Here is a 25,789-nt window from a genome sequence, read left to right as displayed (position 1 = left end):
CCGACGAAACAGCTACATTGGCCATTTATTGTATGACATTTAAGAATTTAATATAATACATAAGAATTTCAGTTGCGATTTGGAAGATGAAATAAAAAAACATACCCAAGGAAAGCATCTCTTTACTGGTACGCAGTACACATAGTTACTTTAAATTACACAGATGGTAGATGAACACAAAACAGTATCGAGGCACATTCAGTTCACACACAAACATTACCACAACACCAGTGAGGTCATTGTTAGCAGATTATCTCCAATAGATCATCTAGTACCGTCTATAACGAGTCATTATATCAATATTTACCAATAATTTGTCGTACTGTAGTGCTGTAATCATAGTGTTCTCGTACCATATAATTTTGGTGCAGTTATTTTGCATCGTTACCTAGGAATGAGATAAATAAATGTCTCTTTTGCAACAAACAAGCTATAAAGAACAATCAAAATGAGTTTTTCATGAAGACGCCTACAGCATACGGTAATAAAGATACAGTATCATCTACAGTGTGTTGTGACGTGATTATTGCAGTACACAAATCAGCCTGTGTGAGAAGCTGGAGTTGATGACGCCGATAGTGGAATGGCACACAGAATAGAGCTGCACAAAAGACACGATAAGACGATTTCAACCTTTTGTCACGTCAGGCTCTGGTCACGTCTGAGATCATTTTCACAGTGTTGCACGTTTTCACTAGTGTCCAATACTGAAAAATTAAATCACCAATTATTTCAAGCAATATATGTGATCTGAACAGTAACATACTGATAAAATGCACCGAGAGTCTTCAGTCTTCGAAGTCAGGTGGGCGAAGGGGGTACCTAACCCTACATGGACATGTGCTCCGGGAGCACGTAGGAGATGTCGTCCCACGGGTGGCGATACAGACCCTGCCGTAGCCTCTTCTGATCCAGGTAGTGTCCTGAGAAGCCCATTTTGTTATCATTTGTAATTGTTATAACTATTTTCTACATACTTTTACCTCACGCACCAATGAATCCCATGCTCCGACCCAGGACGAAGATGCCGTTGAGGGCGCCAATTTCCACAAACTCGTCTGCTTCATCCCTAAAAAAAAAACAAAAACCAACAATATTCATTTGTGAGAATAATCATAATTTTAGCGATTTTTTTTTAACATTTGTGTGGCTGTTCTTTTTCACAATGTTCCGCCTTTAAAGCTTTGGCCTCACAGTTCTGGGGACGCCGGTTTGATCCCGACCCCGCCTGTGTGGAGTTTGCATGTTCTCCCCGTGCCTGCGAGGTTTTTCTCCGGGCACTCCGGTTTCCTCCCACATCCCAAAAACATGCAACATTAATAGGACAGTCTAAATTGCCCCTAGGTGTGATTGTGTGTGACTGTTGTATGTTTCCATGTTGCCCTGCGATTGGCTGGCAACCAGTTCAGGGTGTACCCAGCCTCCTGCCCGTTGACAGCTGGGATAGACTCTGACACTCTCCGCGACTCTCGTGAGGATAAGCGGCAAAGAAAATGGATGGATATATTTCTGCTATGCAGTTTACTATCAGGAAAAGCTAAAAAAAAATGCTTGAAAAAGTCTAATTTTTAGGCTTGGACGTATCATTTCTTTTTCCATGCATTGTAATGGGAAACATCGATTCGGTTTTCGAACAAATCACTTCTCGAACCGTTTTTTGGAACAGATTGTGGTTGAGAACCGAGGCATCGCTGTACTTGTAAAATTACTGTACTGAAAAAATGTACTTTTTTTGCATAGTTACAAGCTTCAGTCTGTTTGATTGTATTTCGTCTTATTGAGTGATTCTTTTACAGTCCACTAGAGGGAGCCTGCGTGCGACTTGTGTTCCTTGCGCCACACTTTAAGCATTACTGCATTAAATATTATTAGAAAGAGCGCGATGTGGTTGTGGTTTTTAAAGCATTTGCATAAAACTGCTCAACAACATCGACAATTTTTAGTGATCGTAAACCACTTTTTTAAACTTCATAATCTTTCAGTGAATCCCATTTTTCCTGCATCAATGCACTTGATTCTCATTTAGACTTTTTTTTGTCTTTAGTGGTTATTTAAAAAAATAATTTACTGTTGTAAAGTACATGTGTGCCTTGAGATACGAGTGACCCGATTGACAAGGTTATCGTGAAAATTTGAGATACAAGCATTGTGTGGTGGCAGCAAACTCATCTCACTTCACAAAATTAAGCAGTTTTGCGGATATTAAAAATACATGCACATACACGCAGGTGGCGGGTGATCTATGCAATCATTTTGTGCCGCATAACCAAATGACAATTTTTTTTTGGGCACATCGGTGGAGGTCACGGTCTACCTGGTAAATCCACCGCAGGTTCTGAGTAGGTCCACAAAGGCCACCCCGATGAAGCCGTCCACATTCAGGATCAAGTTGGGTTTCTAACACAAACAGAAGTGGAAACGGTGCGTGAAAAACAAAAAGTTGTGCGTTATGGGCTGTAAGAGACAATGACGGAAGGAAAGGGGAACTACTTTTGAAGTGGTGATCTTCTCCACATCGAGAGCGTAATCCAGCAGATGCGTGGAGGTGAAGTGCTGCTTCACAAAGTCCTTCAGGATTTGGACTCGCATGTCAGGATTGTTAATCTGAGAAAAACACAAAAAAGTCAAAAAACTGTAAATGGCACAGGAAGCGGTGCGGCGCGAGGCCCGATGGTCTGAGGTGCGGCGTTTTACTCACGGACTTGACCCTGTGGCCGATGCCCATGATGAGCTTGCCGTCCTTCTTCATCTTGTTGACGAACTCCATGGGCAGCATGCCGCTGTCGAAGGCTTTGCTGAACTGCTTGGCCGCGGCGTCCAGAGCGCCTCCGAAGCGGTCACCCTTAGTGAAAAAATTAACCGCAACATCATTTAAAAAAAACCCCCAAAAACCTACCGTAATTTGCGGCCCATGAGCCGCGACTTTTTTCACACGCTTTCAACCCTGCGGTAATTTGTGCATTTTTTCTAACGGCCGCAAGGGGGCACTCGAGCGAAAAAGGTAAGGGTGAAACCGGTGGAATATATGTGCCGAGGAAGTGACTTTTACCAGTCCGGCCCTATTAGCGCTGCGCTAGCATGTTACTGCCGTGATTTTAACCGGTATGTTTTTTTTAACAGGTCCTGATAGTGCGGCGCTAGCTTTAAGGGGGTGCTAGCATGTTAGCGTGGCGCTAGCTTTAGCATTAGTGCGGGACTAGCATTAGCGTTAAAGTCACTCTGTGTGACGTCTTTCTTTGTAAATATCTCGTGTTTCAATGTGGGTTTCAATGTGGGCACTTGCGGCTGTTACACAGCTGCGGCGTGTGTTTGTACCAAATAGTATTTCCTTTACAAATGTACTGGGTGAGGCTTACAACCAGGTGCGCTCTGTAGGCCGGGAATTACAGTAACTAGCCATTTTCGTATGTGTCTCCAAACTGAGAATTATAATTTTTCAGATGCAGCTCTCGTGTTATATAACACATCGTGTCAGTAAGCGTACAGTTAGCGTGTCTTACAATGGTGAGCAGGCCAGAGGTGAGACTGGAGATCAGATCTTTGCCGGCTCGGGCACACACGATGGTGTTGTGGGCACCGGATACCGCTGGACCGTGATCGGCTGTCACCATGAGACACATCTCGATGAATTGGCAGGCGTATCTCGGCAGCCTGGAGAAGACAAACTGGCTCGCACGTTGTCGTTTTAGGAAATCATCTCGAGTAGTGAACGAGAAACCAGACCTCCTCTGGAACCACAGGAGCCCCAGGGTGCCCCCCAGGCCGATTTCCGACTTAAAGACCTCCGTGATGGGCATGCCGGCGTAAATGAGCTCCTGCCCCCTCTCGTCGCAGATGCTGGTCATGAAGGACGCCGGTTTGCGGATCAGACCCAGCTCCTGCAGCCCAAACACACACACAACGCGGGGATTAATGTATCCTAACACAAGAAAAATAAAGTCATTGAAAATGGATTTTCAAAAGTATATATATCACTGACTCGTGCCCAGGAGTAATCCATCGGAACAGTGGGAGGGGGCAGCTCCGGCGCCGGCTGGATGACTCCTTTGCCCACCAGGTCGTCATATACAGACCTGCATGGATAGAATTTGGACTTTTTCACGTTTCGAGTCTCTGGAGTGCCCGCCCACCCAACCATTATGATATTACAAAAGCACTCTGTGGCGGGCGGTATTCCAACTGACTTAATGATCTCTCCCAGCTCGTCGAAGCTCTTTGGCACAAAAGCGCCGGCCTCCTTCAGAGCTTTGTTCTTGGCCACCGCGGTCTCCGAAGCCTGGTTGGCGCACGCTCCCGCGTGGCCAAACTGGACCTGACGCGCACAAATTCGACGCCAATTACCATTTGATTTACCGTCTCATCGGCGGCTGCGCGGGCAACGTTTTACCTCCGAGGCGAACATAGTTGCGCAGGTTCCGATGCACCAACACACTACGGGTTTGGTGATCCTGCCTTCTTTGATACCCTGGCAGATCTTGTACTCCTCCGTTCCGCCGATCTACGGCACAACAGTCGGTCAGGACGCCGTTTCGATGATATTTACAGAAATTGCGTTCACCTCGCCCAGCACGACGATCATCTTCACTCCGGGGCTGTCCTGGTACCGCAGCACGTGGTCTGTGAAAACAGAGCCTGGGTACCTGTAAACAAAGTCCACGTTCAGTAACTTTACGCGGGCTTGTGGACCGGAAAGATCAATTTTCCCCCGCCTGTCCCCGCCGATGGCCACGCCCTCAAACACGCCATCGGTGGTGCGCGAAATGATGTTGTTGAGCTCGTTGGACATGCCGCCCGAGCGCGACACGTAGGCCACGCTGCCCGGCCGGTACAGCTTAGAAGCAAGGATGTTGTCCAGCATGCCGCCCGTGTTGCCGATCTTGAAGCAGCCCGGCTTGATGCCGCCCACCTGTGGACGGATTACCGTGCGATAAATACGCACCGTACTGTGCTCTCACTTACCCGTCATATCTTAGTTTATGCGTGATTTATTTATTGAAATGTTTTCTTTTCATTTAATATTTTTCATTTCACAGTGTAACATGGCATTTTTTTACAACACGGATTGAACTTCGCAATTTACCGTAATTTCCGGCCTAAAAAACCGCAACTTTTTTCACACGCTTTCAACCCTGCAGTTTAAGCCGCGCTGACGCTAGCGCCGCTTAAACTGCAGGGTTGAAAGCGTTAGCGCGGCCCTAGCGTTAGCGTACCTGGTTATAAGCCTCGGTACACAAAGATTTAACACTAGCGCCACGCTAATGCTAGCCCCGCGCTAACGTTAAACCAAGGGTGTCAAACTCATTTTTGTCACGGGCCACATTTTACTGTGGGTTTCCCTCAGAGGGCCATTATGACTGTGAAACCATAAAACTGCCTTTACACATGAAATTTATGAACTATTTTTGGAATCAGAAATCAACGGTAATGGGTTTTCCAAAGATTGTGGTTTGGTATCATTTATGACATGACAATTTGAAATTTTGGGACAGATTTGAACAAAAAACAAAGAAGTTGATACACATGATTTGCCTCGGCGGGCCACATAAAATCCTGCGGTGGGCCGGATCTGGCCCCTGGTCCTTAAGTTTGACACCTGTGCATTAAACTCTTTCTGTGTACCGAGGCTTATAACCAGGTGCGCTCTGTAGGCCGGGAATTACAGTATTTTTTTTATAGTATGTTTTTACAGTTAAAAACATATCTTTAATGGTATATTTCCAGTATATTATTTACTGTATACATGGACATATTATTGAACAATTATCTCTTTTTACTTTAATAAAATGATGATAAAAATGAAAATGAAAATATGATCCCCAAAATATTTTTATTTTCTTTTTTTAAGAAAACTATTTGCACGCCAACTTTCGCAACATTCAGAGAGATTTGCGGTTGCAGAAAAGCGACGATAAAGTTACATTTGAATCAACGGCGGAATCGGGACTCACGGTTGCTGGTCCGATGATGGTGACGCCCTTCTCGTCGGCGGTCTTAATGATTTTCCTGGTGTGGGCTTCGGGGATTCCCTCTGCTATGATGGCGATGGTGTGAATCTGGAAAAAAAAAAAAAAAAAAAAGGTGAGTGACGTTAACTCAGTTTTGTCGGGTGGCTGGGCTAAATATCTACCTGCGGATGCTGCATGGTTTCCATGGTGCTGTCAAAGGCCGAGCGCAGCGACGCGAAGCTGATGAGCACGTCCACGTCCGGATGCTTCTTCATGGCGTCGCCCATGTTCTTGTACACTGGCAGAAGAATCTCTTTGTGGCCCCAGTAGAACTTCTGCTTGTGGTCACCACTGGAAGGGAAGTAAGACTCCTATTTTGTTCCAAGGCTAATCTCGTAACTCAAAACACTTATCGCCAGTGTTGTATGTGAACGAGTTCATACATCCAGCCATTTTCTTTGCCGCTTATCCTCACAAGGGTCACAGGAGGGCTGGAGCCTATCCCAGCTGTCAACAGGCAGGAGGCGGGGTACAACCTGAACTGGTTGCCGGCCGATCGCAGGGCACATCGAGACAAACAGCCACACTCAGAATCACACCTAGTGGCAATTTATAGTGTCCAATTAATGTTGCATGTTTTGGGATGTTGGAGGAAACCGGAGTGCCCAGAGAAAAACCACGCAGGCATGAGGAGAGCATGCAAACTCCACAAAGGCGGGGCCAGGATCGAATGAAGCACTCTGGTTTCCTCCCACATCCCAAAAACATGCAACATTAATTGGAGACTCTAAATTGCCCATAGGTGTGATTGTGACTGCAATTTGTTGTCTATCTCTTTGTTGCCTTGTGATTGGCTGGCAAGCCGTTCAGGGTGTATCCCGCCTCTTGCCCGATAACGGCTGGGATAGGCTCTAGCACTCCCGTGACCCTTGTGAGGATAAGGGGCTCAGAAAATGGATGGATCTATGTGTTCTTTCAGCTTTTTGTTATGTACATAGTTGTGAAAATTGATTACTACGAAAATCATTATAGAATGCTTTAATTAAAGCCATACATTTACATCTAAATATGGATTTTATGGAGTTTTAGTCATATTAGCAATATACAATATTTTATTACTATTAGAGTAATAAGGAATGCAAACTGAATTGAAATTAGCGGTCCCTGTTGGAGCTCAGAACCTGGACGGACTGACTGATAGTTTAGACAGATTAATTACGCTAAAAATTGTAAATCCCAATGAACGATTGCTGACAATTTGAAAACTAGGAATGGCAACATCACGTGCAGTGCATGATGGGAATATTTTCAGACAGTAACTGACACATCACTTTAGTTGCGACATCCACGAGGAATCAACGTTGAAACAACGTAAAAATTAAATTGTGGAATTTACGTTGAATTTAGGTTGTTCGACGTCGCGACCTAAAACAACGTCGATTCAACGTTGAATCCACGTCTCGTGCCTGCTGGGAGCCCTGTCAATCATAAAAATTATGCTTCAGCGTCATCTTTTGAAGTGAGAGGAGGCGCTACACCTTGTCTTGCTTTTTTTTTTGCTGTTTCACATCGTCTACAATCAATTCCAAACACCGTCGTGTTCTCACGTGAAGGGGTAGACCATGGCCGCCACGGAAGGCTCGTCTCTGGAGCAGACGTAGTCAAAGTCCAGCATGCCCTGCACGGCCCGGGTCTGCATGCCCCACACTATGGACTTGGTCTTCTTGCTGAACAGGGTGGTCGCCTTGACTACGGGGGAGAGATCTTGCATCAGTGACATCATCATCATCACTGGGATGGATGTCGATCAGCAAGCCATTTTCTACCATGCTGTGATATACACAGATGTAAACTTGCATCAAGTCAAATAATAATAATAATGATAATGATGCCAATAATGGAAGTTAAAAATAATCTGATTTCATATTATTGCCATACTCATTTTAAACTGCTACAATATTTTTAAGGTAAATCTACAATAGTTGTCAAAATTAGGTTCGTTTTGGGCGCTTTTCAACCTCTATTTTTACTGTGTATGATTGGAAATTATAACTAACATCACACTTTATCTCTGCACATTATTTGAATGCTACGTTGGCCATTGTATTTTTACAATTTCCCATTTCATTCAGTTCCATTTAATTTTATCCATCCATCCATTTTATTTCGCCACTTATCCCGCAAAACCAACGAGCACACTTTTACGGTGTGGCTTCCTCCCACAAACCAAAAATATGTACGTTAACAACATGGAAGACTCCAAATTTGCCCTACATGTGCTTGTTTGTCTGAAAGGGCCCAAGTGGCCAGTAGCGAATCCAGTGTGTGGACCACGTCTTGCCCTAAAATCTAACGAGATGGGCTCACGCGGCGTTCAAAACAATGCAACATTAATTGGACACTTTAAATTGCCCCTAGGTGTGATTGTGAGTGTGCCTGTTTGTCTCGATGTGCCCTGCGATTGGCTGGCAACCAGTCCAGGGTGTACACAGCCTCCTGCCCGTTGACAGCTGGGATCGGCTCCACCATTCCCTGCGACCCTCGTGAGGATAAGTGGATAGATGGATAGGCTCACGTGTGACCCCCAATGAGGATGGATGGTGACGTTCCAATGTAAGTGAGGACTGCACAGCCCTTTTGGTGTCTGAAGAGGGTGCTAAAAGACCTTTGCTCGAATTCCTGCTACACTAACTAACGTTCACAAGTGCCTTTGTACCTAAAGTATGATACAGGATGAGAGTATTGCATTTTCTCACCAACGGGAGCTGCACTTTTGGCTTTCTTGGCCGGCGAGCCCTCAGCTTTGCCTCTGTTCTCCGAGAAGGAGGCCGTGCGGGTGGATGCCGGCGTCTGAAAGTAGCAGGAAACCGTTTTGTGTCGCAGCCTTGAACATTTAAAAAAATGTGTGCCATTGAAGTCAGTTGAAAATTTGTCTTATTTGCTTTAAATGATATGGAATGGGTACAAAAAAAGAAGTTATTTTTCACACAGATACATGAAGAGTGGTAGTGTAAATACACAACTTAATATCCAAACTGTGCATAATATAGTACAGTGATTTACAACCTTTATAGAGCCAAGGCACATATTTTACAATTGAAAAATCCCACGGCACACCAACAAAAGTAAATGTCACCAAAAATGGATCGATTAATTACTGTATGTACTTCCTGCCATTTAATCGAAGAGGATTATTTTTTTTTCCATCTGTTATTGTACCTCATTGGCATAAATAGATGAATAAAAGATACATTATTTCTTGGAATAAATATTTTTTTTTTTTTAGAAATTACATAAAATTGGATAACTTCCCACGGCACACCTCAAGAGCGCTCACGGCACACTAATGCAGCCCAGCACGCTGTTTGGGAATTACAGATTTACAAAAATAATAAATATACATCACTCTTTTTGTGTGGTGCTTCGTGTAAAAGGTACAAAAACCACGGCTAGGTGTTTGCCCACATGTCCCAATACTTCTGTCCATGTGTATCCGGGTGTGTTTAATGTCACCATTGACACAAATTTGCTTTCATTTTCTTGAGTCCACGACTGGCGCCGTCTCAATACTTTTGCACACAGACTAAGCGGACGCTTCCAGGCAAACTGGGAAGCGTTTGTGAGAGCGGCCAGAACAATTGGAGTGAGACGGCATCGCCGTGAAAAGCTCTCAGACAAAAGAGCCACGGGGACTCGAGGAGGAGGACAAAGCGCTCCGCCGTTACAGCCGCGGCGCCACGTGACACGCCGGCCCCTGTTTGTCGCCGAGCGTCATACCGATGTGCTGCCGCTGGAGTTGAGCAGGAAGTTGGCGGTGTGGGCGGCAACGGGGGGCTGGTTGGGGATGGGCCGGTGACCCAGCGCCATGCCCACGATGGCGGTCATGTGGGTCTCGGTGCCGAAGACGTGAATGGGGATCCCTGTGGTCTTGCCTGTGAGAACAGGAAGGGAGTGAGGAACAAATAATACATATTGAAAAAAAACAATGCATACTTATACGTATATCGTAAACAGTTATAAAAAGCCAGTTGCATTTATATGTAATTCCAAAAAAATGTGAATACAAATGCTGTATACAGGTTTACTCTTCCGGGGATTATTATCTGATTAGGGTAGGGTTCAATACTGTATTTAAAGGTCCACTGTCATGAAATTCATGGTTTTTAGTATGTATCAATGAAAAAACAGCATCCGCTATGGACCCATCCACTTTTTCACCACAAAACATGATTTTGACGTATATGGATTTTTGTAACTCCCAGATTTGTTTTCGAGAAGAACCAGGAAGTGACGTATGGGGCAGTAGCGCACTCAAGCAGACCCGTACGTTTCTATCAGTTTTACCTGCGGGAAGTTAGCTCTTTGTTCCTTCGTGCTAGCCAAAATGCCGGCTCGTTGTATTGCTGGATATTGTTCGAACACTCAGGAGGATGGATTCGCTCTTCATACTTTTCCAAAAGACCTGGTTCATTGTGAAAAATGGATTGCACGGTTGCAAAGGACGAGAGCTTTGTGGGTTCCAAATGACAGGTAGGTATGTATACAGCTAATAAAAATAATTATAGTTGGGTGGGGGGACGTAATCCGTAAATCAGGGGTGCTAAATGTGTCGATGTGCCACCCCAGCTGAAGCCGTGATTGGGGGACGCGCGCCGCCAGGGTAGCCACCGCGGAGGTGGATTGGATGGGGAGGCGGTTTGGCCACGGCGTCGTCGCTCGCGGCCGCTGTTATTCATCGCCGCCGCAGAGGTGGATCGGGCGAAGAGGTGGTTTGGCCGCATGCGGTTTGGCCGTGATCCGCATATCATCGAAATATGGCTCGAAACAATAGGCTAATATTGGCACGGTCACTTCACTCGGTTGTGAGATGTTCTCTTCTTCGAAGAGAGCTTCCGTGTCAGAAGGGGCGTGTTCGTCTCCCCGAGCAGGGTCCACAGTGTGTTTTCAATGGCGAATGTCCATGTGTGACGTCACGGACAGACAATGCAGCCAATATGGCGACCATTTGGATGTCGTCGAATAACATTTCCGCAACATAGTGCATGGATGACGTGCTCTCCGCTCATATTTATTTTTTCGTATAGACATTGAAGTGAATAATGTATTTTTCATTACAATATCTATTTTAGAATGTTTATAGGCATGATACCTGACCTTTAAATTTAATATCGAGGATGAACTCCAGTCCAATCCACACGTATGAGTCTTGTTTTTTGACATTGTCATTATTGTGACTTTTCTGGAAATGACTGCATCTGATTGGGTGAAAATGGCCTTCAGATTCGAGTTTTAGGAAATATAAGTATTTGGCCTAATCCTGAAAACCCCCGCAAATATTGTCACAAGCTTTTTTTTTTTTTCCTCCCAAATCAATCAACTTACCAACTTCTCCCATTACCCGGAGACCCTCCTGGTAATTTGGACCCCCGCGCCTGACGAAAATGGTCACTTCGTGCTCCTTGAGCGGCACCTGGAAGTCTCGGATCGCTCGAACAATTCCCTACACAGGGAGGCGAGAGGTCAATGTTAGCAAGTTGCTATTTAGCAGGGCACCAGACTCCTCCGTTTTTACCTTGAACGTCGCCGCCACGTTTGTGAAGTTGGCAATGCTTCCTCCGATGATCAAGACTTTGCCTGGGGGGAACCATCAAAATGATCCAAACTGTTCCGGTTAAAAGAAAAGACGGGCACACATCGGACGTACCATCGGGGTGCTTCTCTCTGGTCATGAGCGACAGGATGGTCTTGGCGTAGTCGTACGTCTGCTGCTCGCTCGGCGCCCCCGAATACTCGCCGTAGTTGGCCAATTCGTCGACGCCGCCCAGGTCGCAGATGGTGTCGCTGCGGAGATCATCGTAAGGGGGGAAAAAAATAACTATTCATTGAAAGTGTACCACAAAATAGGTAGAGCAGATCAAAATAAAAGACGCACAGAGGGATTCATTAGTTATGGTTGAGGAGTCCGCATGGGACATCTTGGATCCCAAAACAGATGGAGAAGGGAGAAGATCCTGCTCATTTGTGCAATCTCTTCAAAATGGTAGGCGATAACATTTCACCTTGGAGTTTCCTTATTTTATTTACCTTCAGAATCAGAAAACATTCATCCCTTTTCCACAGCAATGATTCAAAGATGAAGGAATGATTTAGGCTTGAATTGGATTCAACAATGAGTGAGGGGAGCCCAAAATACGACCCGTGGACTGCAATCCGTACGGCCTTTCATCTGGCCCGACACACATTAACAAGTCTTCTCATGTTTGTTACGTTACTTTTTGACAAACAATAAAGGTTAATAAAAATGTACTTATTCTGTTATTTAATATTAATTAATACTTATAATAATTCAATAATTAATTCTAAGCAAAATAAAATGTGCATTTGATTTTATTCAATCAGATAGCACATTAATTTTTGTACAAGTTTAGCAAACAATTTACATTCACAATTAATACCCATCCATCCATTTTCTTTGCCGCTTATCCTCACAGGGGTCACAAGGAGAGCTGGAGCCTATCCCAGCTGTCAACAGGCAGAAGGTGGAGTACACCCTGAGCTGGTTGCTAGCCAATCACAGGGCACATTGAAACAGCTGCACTCACAATCACACCTAGGGGCAATTTAGAGTGTCCAATTCATGTTGCGTGTTTTTTGGATCCGGGAGGAAACCGGAGTGCCCGGAGAAAACCCACGCACGCACAAGAAGAACGTGCAAACTCCACACAGGCGGAGCAGGGATCGAACCAGTTTCCTCAGAATTGTGAGGCCAACGCTTCACCAGCTGATCCACCGCGCCGCCTTACAATTGACACTTGGTTGTAAATGAAGCAATGCAAAAAACAGAGCATGAATCATTTCTTGATTCATTGTAAATAACAAATTAAATAAACTGAGCAATTGAATACTGTAAACACTTAATATATTTGTTAAAAATTACAACTAATTAACAATGAACTAATGAGTACAAATTATGACTTTACAACTGAACCAAAGTACTTTGGCCACGGGCAACCACAACGCATTCCACTGGGCACATTTTCTCGAATGAATGACTTTAGTGTGCGTTTGGAGCGGATAATTGTAAAAGAAAAAATGTTCAACGCAGCAGTGCCAAAAACAACAAACACGTGATGGACTACCTGTAGACGACGGAGGCTCCGCCACCCGCCACCATTGTCCAGATTCGGCCCTGCGGGTTGAGCAGGGTCAGTTTGAGGCTGGCGCCGCTCTTGGCGTCCAGGTCGGCGATGTAGGCCTCCTACGAACCAGGCGGGCAAAAATTAAATGACGGTATTGGATTGTGCAGGTGCGACAAATGAAGGTGGCGCATTGAGGTTGCGACTGTGGAACATCCGTGCTTGAGTTCGACAGGCAGGCACAAAAAAAACACACAAACAAACACATCTGGCGCCTCGGAGGACAACGCTTCCAATCAAAAGGCGCCCGATGCCGCCTTGACCCCCCCCCCCCCCCCCGAGCCAATTAGAGCGTCCGTCTGCTGCTGCAGAGTGAGTCTGTCTGAGGCCAGCCTGACACGCCACAACAGAGCTGAGGATTTACACTCGAGGTGCGGGTGCTAGTAGTTAACGCTACAGAATACACTATGTTAATGTACATTTAATATCAGCATTATTGAATTGTTAATGTTCATACAGATGTTGGTGTGTAATTTATTTTCACAGTATATTTATAATTACTTGTTAAAAAGTGTAAATATGTATGTATGTATGTATATATATATATATTTTTTTTTTTATACACACACAATTTATAGAGAATATCTTTTCAAATAAAGATGAAAAATACACGTAATTTTTAAATTCACATTTTGTTAATGATCAATTCAATACTTGAGATGTTGGTGTGTAATTTATTTTCACAGTATGTTTATAATGACTTGATAAAAAGTATATATATATATATATATATATATATATATACACACACACACAATTTATAGAGAATATCTTTTCAAATAAAGATGAAAAATACACGTAATTTTAAAATTCATATTTTGTTAATGATCAATTCAATACTTATGTTGGTATGTAATTTATTTTCACAGTATATTTATAATGACTTAATAAAATGAAATTGATGTATATATATATATATATATATATATACATATATATATATACACGCTATTTATACAGAATATCTTTTAAAATATATGTAATTTTAAAATCAAGATTTTATTAATGAGTAATTCAATACTAATAGCTTTACTTAAGTATATTATTTATTTTTAAAATATTTTTAATGCAGTATATTTATTTTATAATTTTAATTTCATGAGCTATTAGTGTAAAAGATAAATGTAATAAATAATAAAATTTAAAAAAGATGTTTTAAAGATTTGCCTGTAAATGTAGTTGTATATTACTTTCAAAATTATTTCAGAATTAACATCAATACATTTATAATAATTTGAAAATTGTATTTCAATAAATAAAAATCTATGATCTAATACAATCATATTTAAATTATACAATCTACAAAAATGAAATGAGGTAGAATTTCAAAACCTTCAAGAAAAAAATACATTTATTAATATGGTTTTATGATCAATATCCGAGACTACAATAAATTTTAAGTTTATTTATTTAGGTTCATAAACAACAATTTAAAAAAGAAAATCTATGCATCCATACAATTACAAATTATCTATATATACTATCAATTCTATTTTAGTTTAAGAAATTAAAAATCCTATTGTAAAAAAAATGTATATTTCTTTATACAATAAATTAAAAAAGAATTAGGGAACTCATTTTTTTCCCCTTTTTCAAAATTTGTTAGTTCATTTAACCATTTGCAACCAAAAATAAAAAAAAAAAATCTTTAAAAAAACAAAAAACAAAACTACTGTCATCAGTTGAAATGACCTCAGGGTAGGCCTCCCGGCCAAAGGGCGGCGGGAACTCCACATCGCCCCACTTGGCCTTGCAGATGTAATCCGCCGTGGCGTCGATCTTTGCCGCCATGTCCAGCACGTAGACGCCATCTTTAGTGACCACTGCAGGGGAACACAAAAGGGGGCGCACCCACCTAGTGACTTAAAACTCCGTTAGGCAGAGAAGATCCCTGCAGATTGCTTATGTACAGAACCAAACCAGATGTGATGGGAGATTCCAATGTCACAATACTGTTTTCTTTCATAAATTATGTATTTATGCCCATTTTGAAAACACCATGATTACACTGGGTGGCAAGAGCAGTCATGCTCAATTTTGTTAATTCTCCAGAATAGAAATGAGATTTATCCAAAACATACCGAGTGGGTTGATTTCCAGGTATGTGAAGAACAGGTCTTCGTACAGGTTGAAAAGCCCAACAATGAACTGGGCCAGGACCCTGCAACATGTAAACATTACAGTCATATGCCACATGAATCAAAATCATGGAATCGCTTATGATACATGAAACATGTCAGCGAGCAAAGTCCGATTTTCTAGGGCCCGGCTATCTTTGGGCGAGAGGCGGGCGACACCCTGAAGTGGTCGCCAGCCAATCACAAGCCACAAATAAACAACCATTTTCCCTCACATTCACACCAACAGGAAATTTAGAATCTTCAATTAAACTACCATGCATGTTTTTGGGATGCGGGAGGAAACCAAACTACCCAGAGAAAACCCTCATAGCCAAGGGGACAACCTACAAACACTAGATTTAAACCACAACCGAGAGGCAGATATGCTAATCAGTCATCCACCCTTCTACCCAGTGTGGACAATACCAAAATACATGTTGGATAATGCAGGAGGTGGACATTTTATTATTATTATTTTCTGACAGTCCGGCAGTGTGGGATTCATTTTGAATGTGTGCCCTGCGACTGACAGGGTGTAGTCTGCCTTTCCCCCTAAAGTTAGCTGGGATAGGCTCCGGCACTCCTGTGACCCTTGTGAGGATAAGTGGCATGGAAAAACGACACGTCGGAAAAGAGCAGAGTTGAAAGTGTGTGTATGTGTAGTATTTCTCGCCTGTCAAGGGAAGTAACCGCGTCAGCTCATTGCCGAAACCTCGTCTGACCCGCGGCGAGCGAGCCGAAGTGACTCAGCTTCCCAAGAGTGCTTGGAATGGAAAAACGACTGCGAGTGAAAAGGGGCTGGCGCAGGGGTTCAGGGGGTGGACGCGTACGCGCTCCGTCAATGTCAGCCAAGACGTTGAATCGCAGCCATAACGAGAGCGCCGTCGGACAGACGGTCGAGAAGGGCGGGCGTGATGGTGGTGGGGGGTGACAGCCATCAAAATAAATGGACGCGCCGTGAGTGCGCTGCAGTCTCGAAGGAAAGCGAGGGGTGGAGTCAGCTGGGGGGGGATTAAAAAAAAAAAAAAAAAAGGAGAGCGTTTGTCATTTGGCTAATGGAAACCACTCGCGGCCCCCGGCCCCCTCCCACCGGACCGTCCTCTCTCCGGCGTCACAGTACTGCTTTTGTGAGCAAGCTGAATACAAGCTCGAATGCCGGAGTGCTGCCATTACTAATACTGGGGAATGCTATGAAACTGGGGGGGGGTTGTCCACCTTAGTGGAAGGTTAGGACGGCCCGGACGTTGTTGTCAGTCTTCTTGCCCTACTTTTTTGTTGAAGTGGAAAAACAGAGCAGCAATAAAAGTGTGTGAGTGGAAAAAAAAAAAAAAAAAAAGTATTCGGAACGTGGTTTGCAAAGCCAGAGAGTGGCCAAGTAGACACTGCACGTTCAGCACTGGTATTTATGGACAAAATGGGACCGACTTACACACGTGCACGTCGTTCATTTTGTGTTTTTCAGTCTTTCGAGACGGAGCATAACAGGATCTTTTCAAAACTTGTGTGTCCCTCATAACCCTTATGTTTTTTTTTTTTTAAATATCCATATTGGGTTCAAAACAATCCCTAGGAGTTGTGGAAAATACATCAAAACTACGGATACGGAAATCAGGTTTTTCTCACGTACATACCGAGTGATATGGAATTGAAATCGAAGTAAATATAAAGCTATAGAGGGTTGCAGAATCGGACGAAATCGCATTACATGTTGGTGAGATGTGGAATTCAATGGAATAGAAAAATCATATTTTGCACAAATTACTATAGCTACAGTTTATGTATTATCCGCAGTGATGTTCTTTCTACATGATGCCGTCTATTTTATGAAGCGCTCCAGTAAAACAGCCCCGCAACATGATGCGACCACCTCCATGCTTCACAGTTGGGAAGGTGTTCTCAGGTCTACTAGCTTCCCCCTTTTTCCTTTTTTCCTCCAAGTTTAACGCTGGTCGTTGTGGCCAAACAGGTCCACTATAGTTTCATCAGACCAAAGGACACGTCTCAACATCTGTTTTTGCACAGTGTATGTAAACTTCTAGCTTCAGCTGTAGGTTATCTTTGCAAAAATGGAAGTTTTTAACCGTAATTTCCGGCCTATAATCCGTGGCTTTTTTCGCACGCTTTCAACCTTGCGGTTTATGCAGTCATGCGGCTAATTTGTGCATTTTTTTGTAACGGCGGCAAGGGGGCACTCGAGCGGAAAAGGTAAGAGTGTGACCGAGGAAGTATGTTTTATTTTAAAGGGCCCTGTTAGCGCGGCGCTAGCATTAGCATGGCACTAGCATTAGCATTAGGGCAGCACTAGCGTGTTACTGCAGCGTCTCAGTGATTTTTACCGGTATGTTTTTTTTTAACCAGCCCTGTTAGCCGTGCTAATGCTAGCGCGGCGCTAACATTAGTGTTAGCGCGGCACTAGCGTTAGCGTTGCTGTATATAACTTTGGTCACTCACAGCCTCTTGTCGTTGGGGACGTGGGCGAGCAGCTGCTTGCACACCGAGGCCTCGCTGATCTTCTCGTCTACGCCCACCAGCAGCTTCTTGGCCTTGGCGTCCACGTCGCCCACGTCCACGCCGCCCTCGTGGTGGAACAGCACGTGGTCGCCCTCACGGGTGGCGTAGATGCATACGTAGAACTCCTCCTCCTAGATGCGTAAAATGGCACAGGTGAGGGGACTTTGGCAACAAAAATTACTTAGTAAAAATGAACAGAGGCGCAATTGCGAATGAACAGAAGATGAATGGATGGATGAATGAAGTTCACGTGAAAAAATTGAAAGCCTAGCTTGAAGATACATTCCTTTAGGAAGCCCACTGTAATTGCATGTGGTGTGACGGTTTATGAAAAACGTCGAAAATATTCAGTTCGCTTCGTAACATCAAATAAAATTTCACCTTAACTGTCGTTAAATACATTGTTGTCGTGGTCTATACGGCACTTTGGTACCTTAGCCAAATGTTTTGGTGCACCAGTTGACTTACCTGCTTGTGAGGGACAAACGGTTCAATGAGGAAGTTCTTGAGAACGCCTTTGGCCTTTCCCACCTGAAAACAAAGCGGGAATCAGTTGTTACACACACGCATGCATAACACGTCGAGTACAAGGCACGGTGATTTTTGTGGCACCAAATTGTTCACCTTTTAAGACACCCACCTCCTTGATATATCTCCATTTTGTCATTCATGAATTACCGTAATTTCCGGCCTACAAGCCGCGACTTTTTTTCACGCTTTCAACCCTGCGGTTTATGCGGTGATGCGGCTAATTTGTGCATTTTTTTCTTAACGGCCGCAAGGGGGCACTCGAGCGGAAATTGCAAGAATGAGACTGGTGGAATATATGTGCCGAGGAAGTGACTTTTACAGCTGCGCTAGCATGAGCGCTGTGTTGGCCTGTTGCTGCTGTGTTACTGATGTGTCTCAGTGATATTTACGGGTAAGTTTTATTTTAACTGGCCCTGTTAGCATTAGTGGCGCTAGCGTTAGTGCTAGCTTTAGCACTAGCGCTACTGTTAGCACTAGTGTTAGCGCTGCATTAGCGTTAAACTCTTTCTCTGTACAGTCTTTGTAAATATGTTGTGTTTCTGTGAGGGTTTCAATGTGGGCACTTGCGGCTTTTACCCAGCTGCGGCGTATGTATGTACCAAATGCTATTTCCTTTGAAAATTGACTTTTACCGGTCCGGCCCTGTTAGTACTGTGCTAGCGTGTTACTGCCGTGTCTCAGTGCTAATAACTGGTATGTTTTTTTCGTTTTTTTCTTTAACGCAGCTCTAGCGTTAGCGTTGGTGCGGGGCTAGTGTTGAACTCTCTGTGTATCATCTTTCTTTGTAAATATCTCGTGTTTCAATGTGGGAGCTTTTACACAGTTGCGGCGTATGTATGTACCAAATGGTATTTCCTTTACAAATGTACTGGGTGAGGCTTGTAACCAGGTGCGCTCTGTAGGCCAGGAATTACAGTACATTGTTAGAAGTTGAGGAAAATGTATGAAAATGCCATGTCGAATGAGCAACATACGGGCTCCATGCCATCTGGAATGCAGTATTTCATCACTTACTCCCTTCATTCCTTAAAGGCATAATTCTGCTCATGACTGGGGAATAAAAAAAGGCAAGGATAACTCGACGTTTAAGAATAATAGCGTTATAATTGTCTGGGAAAATGTCGTCATTTCTCGCTCCAGGCGGAAACGGAGAAATGGCAGCTCATTTTATGGCGCTGTCACCGGTCTTGTGTTAAAAGGCCAACAGCGCTTATGACGAGGGGCCGGCGGAGCGAAAATGTAACAATGGGAAAGGGGGTGGCCATTTTGAGGAGAGCTGAATAAAGAAAGGTTGGGAATACAGTTGGGAATTTTGCTTGCCTAATTCAGTTATTGCAACAACCTCCAAATGCATTCGAGAATAGATTAATAAACAGACAGTGTTATGAAAACCTGTACATTATTACATCCACAAAAGTGCAACATGTAATAGACACGGAGACATTTATGTATGCAAAGGATTAAACATCCATCCATTTTCTTAGCCGCTTATCCTCACAAGGGTCTCGGGGAGTGCTAGAACCTATGCTTGCTATTGACGGGCAGTAGACGGGATGCACTCTGAACTGGTTGTTGACTCGTTATGGGATAAAAGTGATTGGTCCCGATATTTGGGGGGGGGGGGGGATCCCGCATCGTGACATTTCTAGTGAGTCTAGGTTGAAAGTATATTGTTATAATATACTACTATACTACTACTACTACTACTACTACGTCATATAATAATTAATAAAGATTTGTACAGTACTTGTACAGTATTTTTTGTCATACATTGGGGATATTTGCATTGCTGTAGCAGAATTTATGGAGATATCCATCCATCCATTTTCTTTGCCGCTTATCCTCACGAGGGTCGCAGGGCGCGCTGGAGAATATCCCAGCAGTCAACGGGCAGGAGGCGGGGTCCACCCTGAACTGGTTGCCAGCCAATCGCAGGGCACATGGAGACAAACAGCCGCACTCACAATCACACCTATGTGCTATTTAGAGTGTCCAATTATTGTTGCATGTTTTTGAGATGTGGGAGGAAACCGGAGTGCCCGGAGAAAACCAACGCAGGCACGGGGAGAACATGCAAACGCCGCACAGGCGGGTACGGGATGGAACCCGGCACCTCAGAACTGTGAGGCAAACGCTTTACCAGCTGATCCACCGTTCCGCCCTCATTTAATTCATTCCCAAAAAAAACGGGATAATGTGGTTGCACATGTGTGCACACCCTCTTAAAACTGGGATGTGGCCAATCACAAACAAATGCGAGTCAGGACATCCTCGATACGTTAAGTTTATTTATAGAAGTCAATAAGATGGAAGCGGGCGGCTTTATTTATCTTGGTTAATGGCCTCAGTCTTGTTATGTCGGGAGTGATGAAATACATACAAAATTCTCGGCCGGTTTACGCCGCACGGGAGCTTGAAGAAGCGTCTTCTGGGTTTATGAGGCAGGACAGCACGACAGTGATGGATGCCGTGATGTAGGCTACGCTGACTGGATGGCGGCGGTACGCAAACTAAACGCAGCAGCTGGATACAAAACGAGCAAAGCGGAGGAAGGTGGGCGAAGGGGGAGGGGCAGCGGGCCGACAGCGGCAAAGAGTTATCGGCCTACGTAAAACTCTCCGGGTCACGCACCGTCGTCTCCTTCATGAGGCGCGTCTTCAGCCACTCCCTGACGCCGTTCAGGTCCAGATTGACGCCCACCAGACCCAGTTTGCCCCGCCTCTTGATCAGCTGGTCCGGCTTGACGACCAGCCTCTGCGGACGGCGACAAAAGGAAGCTTTAAAGCAAGAAAAGTAACATTTGCCGCCTCAAATTTGAAGCCGAGGCATTGATTTATGAAGGGTGTGTTGTGTGATTGAACACGTGAACGCCTCGCCTGAATACATTTACATTGCTTTAATGAATAATATCAGTTAGTATTTTTCAAAAACAAAAAATTTAAAAGAATAAATTGAATGTGTCTATAATGTTGGTGTTCTCCTTCACAAAGGTCGGCACCACGTGTGGGTGAGTAATCAAACCAGCTCAACAGTAAGAGTGCAAATAAGAACCACGCCCAACAATGTCCGCATGGTCTGGTTTCAATTCACAAGCGAAAAAGTGGCTTTAGCATTGCGCAACCTGGAAGACGTGTCATTTCCTGGATGGCTCACATTGAAACGCTCACAAAATAGCAAAGAAGCCAGAAAAAAAATACTCTAGTTTTCGTAAATCCACATTCACTTGGAAGAGAAAAAAAAAACAAACAAACAGACGTGCTCCCACATAAGTAGTCCAACGACTTTTCCAAGAAAACTTCACTTTTGTGTGTAAGGTGCGAGACTAGGAGTCAATTAAGGTTTTGAGAATTCTTATGGACATGTAGAAAACTACTAAAATAATTCATAGATCTTGCTATGTGTTGTTGATGCAGTCACTCACATTTGAAAAATGTACGGGTGTGGTCCACCAGTCATGCTCGCAGATATAAAGTTACGGGTTCTGTTTGTAATTATGAGTGCGCCCCTTTAAGAGCGGAGTGGGGCGGTGTCAGGTAAACAAGAAAGTAGAAGTAGGGTGAGCAGCAGCTGGCCGTTGGAGTCAATGTGTTTCCATGTTTCAAAAAAAGACAAAAAGACGTCAGGCAGTGGTTCGCTGCGCCGGATTGGTTTTCATGTGCACTTAAGAGTGTGCGACAAGTGCGCAATTCCGCAGTTGCGCAGCTTCAAGGGAAAATTGGTCAAGACTACACAAAATAAGCGACGTCTTTCAATATCTATGTAAAAAAAAAAGCAGGTAAGGTACTGGAATGCCCTCGCCTGTGGACAAATAGCACCACGGTCGCTGATCCACGTTTAGCACAACTCACGTCTAGACGCTCACACCGTCCCTGACTCACTCGTTAACAAGATTGGAGCTCCTGACATCACTCACGATGCACGCATCCAACACACTCACGCTACATCCTGTACTATATCATAGTAATACTAATTAGACACTAATGACTGAAACAAATTGCCGTTCTTTTCCAAAATCTGAGGTTGTTCTGCAAGTTTTGTAAAACAATAGCCTGTTAAATATAATAATTTTCCAAATTTAATTTGTGCATTAGAATAAAGGGAAGAAAAATTGTGGCAATTTACTGAAGCTATATTTTGACTGCTTCATCCCAAATTATGCTGCAATTAGCCCCTGGACTTTGATGATTTTGAGGCGCAACCTCACATTACTTCACCATGTACGCAAAATCGACCCATTAATCTCAAATTCAAAATTTGATTTTTTTAATTCATAGATTCATTTGAGAGCAAATTCCAGTTTCATCGTGAAAATGACAAAATCATACCCGTCCGCCATATACGTTCCTAACCCAAAACAAGCGTGCTCCTCGCTCACTTGAGCAGAATTCTGCCATCCCCCACTAAAAACAAGAGGCGGGCGCACATCCTCCCACTAGCCAGCGAATGACTGATGACAGTGCGGCCATTACGATCTGGGCCCTCGCCAACGACGTGGGGGGAGAAGAAGAGGAGAGCAAGACGTGACCGACGGTGAAAGTTAATGCAATTTCCTAATCAATGAAAGTGCGGCGCATCTCTCGCTGTCCTTTCCCATATCTGCCCTCTGAATCAAGATCGTACCTGGAAAACCTGTGGCCCGCTTCGACTGAAAGTCCGTTAAAAGCAAATTGTAGCGATTGCTCGGAATGCAGATCAGAAACCAGAGCAACACAAACAACTTGTTTAAATCCGACCATCCTCCACGAACAGAATTAGCATTTACTACATAAACCTGAATGGACTAAACTACCGGGGGATAATTATCCAGCGATTATTGAATCCTCCATGTTAGAACGAGAACACAATTGTTTTTTTTTTGTGTGTATTGTACACAGTTTACAGTTGGGAGATGTGTCATGATATGAATTTAATTTGTGCCTTAAACATGCTTATAACTTAAAAGGTTTGTCTCTCAAATCATCGTTCCCATTCAAAATAAGTAAAAATGCCATTAATCTGTTCCTGCGTTCCCAAAAATGTGTTTTTTAATTCCCGACAGCTCCTTCTGGTGTGTGCGAGTAGACCACTTTTGAGTAGAAAAATGAATGCAGTCATACACACACACACAAACGACAGAGTTTCACAACAACGTGAGCCGCTATAATAATGTTTTTCATAGAGGATCAACAATGCATGCCTGTGACTTTGGGTATTATATTTTCTGACAGCATGTGTTGCTGCACCATTTCTGTTCAAATATCATTTGCGTTTAAAGCGTTATAACGCTGCCACTTTTTGTTAGCCCGTCTGTGGCATTTCCCATAAAGTGTGAACATTAAACTAGCGAACCTTCAGGCAAAGTGGGAAAAGTGGTTGGCAGAGTCGCCTCACAGTTCTGAAGACTAGGGTTCGAATCCGCCCCCGCCTCCCCATGCCGCTATCGTCCAACTTCTGATTGACTAATTAATTGATTAGGACGGCCATTCCAACTCGTTAGCCCACAATTTGTATCGTTCCCTGTGGATGAATTTTAATCGTTTCCTCTATGGATGAGCCCTCCCTGCAGTCCTGTGACATCACCGTTTTTATGAAAATAAAATATTGCAAACATCTTTCACTTAAAAATTCAACTAATCAACAAAACCTCTGTGAGCAGCCAGGGATGCTCCAGTGCCAGCCGGTCCAGGTCGGTCTCAGGAGTGACGTTGGCATAGCGGAACCGGTTCTGGACCGTTGCCGAGGTGCAGATGTGCTTGTAGAGGAACTCCTTGCCCGTCTGCTCCGAGATGGCTTTGGCGGACATGGCGTCTACGCGGGACAGGGAGTTATGAGACGCATAAAAACGAGGGAAGCGGACTAAATGTAATCAGGCACAGGTTCTCTGCACTAATAACATAAGAGGCAATTATTAATCACTCAAATTATTGGCCTATAATAGGAGCAAGACGCGAGCAGAGTAGCAAGTACATTTGAAGGTCTGAGGTACATTAGTTAAACATCATGTTTTCCATTTTCAAGTTGTTCCTATATGACATATCGGCGATTGAAATAAATAAAGAAAACACATTACAGTTTCTAACAATACTTGACAATGTATGATTTCAGTGTGAAAAATTATATACTTTACAGGTGCACAGTTTATGTTTTAGTTACACTGAAAAGTAGAGAAAGACGTATAGTGCTTCCACGACGACGCCAGCATTAGGAATTTTTTGTGGTTATGGTCACGTTTTCCCTCTTGCCATCACTGGTGCCATATTTATTTTATTTTATTTTTATTAAGAAAAGAGAGCAAACGAGCACACAATGACTTAATCCAATCGATGCTCACTTATCTTACATCATTCCTTATGACAACAAAGTTTTTGTGCGAATTATGACGACAATTGCACAAATTCTACAGCAATTAAGACATAAGGTTCTATTGTGCAGTATCTGCGATATCATACAAGCACAAGAATTGAGTGGCGGGTAATCGAGGCTGCATATTTTATTACTAAAGTGACCTTTACTCTTAACACTGCTCAGTTCTGGCAACATTTCCGTAGCCTCTCCCTTGCTTGGTAGGTGCACATTTGTTTGAAAAATTCCACGTTTGACCGAATATTCCACAACAAGCAAGCCATGATTACTTCTTTCTATAACAGAGCATCTTTTCCATCATCCAACCATCTTCCAACTACCTGCTCCACATCACCTCACTGGAAGGTCCACTACAGTATTTCTTAACAGGAAAACCTTCTTCAGGTGACCAGGAAAACACTTCGAAAATATTTTTAACCTCACCGAGGCTTTCGTGGCTAAACTAAAGTTAAAAGGAAATAATATATCATGGAAGTACACTATTGATTAGGACGAGACCAGAGTCATCAGTGTGCCAATACTTTTGTTCGTCCTAGAACAGCAGCCATCCCCGGTTCAATATATCATTCACATGGATTGCAGAGGTACACTTTTTGCCCCGGTGGTGATGGGAATGTGTAATAATAAATAGTGTTTGAAAACGACATGACGGACGATCCTATATAAGGATGTGTTTGTACAAATTTGGCAGTTATCGAGAACGCTAGACGACTCCATTCATTCTAAAAATGAACGAAATAATTACATTAAAAAATTCAACTCAAGTGAAGTTGGTATAATGACTTAAACATTCTAATTGAATATTTGATTACGTTAGTGACGTCATCGCCGTTCGACTAGTTTTTTAATCGAGTCATCTTTCGTCAATTTTTTTTTTTTTTAAAGTCACGCTACGGTACGAACCTCGTGTTCAAATGGAGTCCTCAAGGCGGGTTCCGGAGAGGTTTCGTCGGCGGAACCCAGCGAATGAAGCAACTTGGCGTTAACGAAAGCAGAACGACGAGAGGAGGCGGAACTGGATTTTTTTTTTCTTCCGGCAGCCATCAGCAGAGCGAGCCGCCGATGTTTTCCCATCTCTTGATTGGCTCGTTGGGACCATGCGCTCATACGACGTTCAAGGACTCCAGGGAAAGAAAAAATGACG

At 43.6% G+C, this 25,789-nt stretch overlaps 1 protein-coding gene across 3 annotated transcripts; it reads right to left on the bottom strand.

The window, feature by feature from the left end:
- Positions 1-106: 106 nt before the first annotated feature.
- On the bottom strand, positions 107-25,601 carry aclya (ATP citrate lyase a). 3 transcript variants are annotated; one of them, XR_009798840.1, is made up of 29 exons: positions 25,549-25,601; positions 23,927-24,090; positions 20,935-21,057; positions 18,241-18,303; positions 17,713-17,903; positions 15,223-15,302; positions 14,834-14,964; positions 13,085-13,203; positions 11,650-11,786; positions 11,518-11,579; positions 11,328-11,445; positions 9,723-9,877; positions 8,702-8,795; positions 7,553-7,694; positions 6,128-6,296; positions 5,949-6,053; positions 4,710-4,906; positions 4,559-4,640; positions 4,388-4,498; positions 4,185-4,312; positions 3,980-4,073; positions 3,724-3,878; positions 3,501-3,651; positions 2,699-2,842; positions 2,491-2,604; positions 2,315-2,397; positions 993-1,069; positions 767-923; positions 107-601 (listed from the first exon to the last, which is right to left on the bottom strand). XR_009798840.1 is itself a non-coding variant. In XM_061846709.1 (28 exons), the coding sequence occupies exons 2-27, from the start codon at positions 24,083-24,085 to the stop codon at positions 985-987; spliced, it is 3,192 nt and encodes a 1,063-aa protein (XP_061702693.1). In that variant the 5' UTR covers positions 24,086-24,090; positions 25,549-25,601; the 3' UTR covers positions 107-923; position 984. The 3 variants fall into 3 exon arrangements, 2 of the variants coding, with proteins under 2 accessions (XP_061702693.1, XP_061702692.1); XM_061846709.1 differs by having other exon boundaries at positions 107-923; positions 984-1,069; XM_061846708.1 differs by having other exon boundaries at positions 107-923.
- Between the last annotated feature and the right edge of the window lie 188 nt (positions 25,602-25,789).

Source organism: Syngnathoides biaculeatus, chromosome 16 (genome assembly GCF_019802595.1).
Source record: "Syngnathoides biaculeatus isolate LvHL_M chromosome 16, ASM1980259v1, whole genome shotgun sequence".
NCBI lineage: Eukaryota > Metazoa > Chordata > Actinopteri > Syngnathiformes > Syngnathidae > Syngnathoides > Syngnathoides biaculeatus.
Note: the sequence above shows the minus strand (reverse complement) of the source record. Positions and strands in the feature narration are given on the sequence as shown.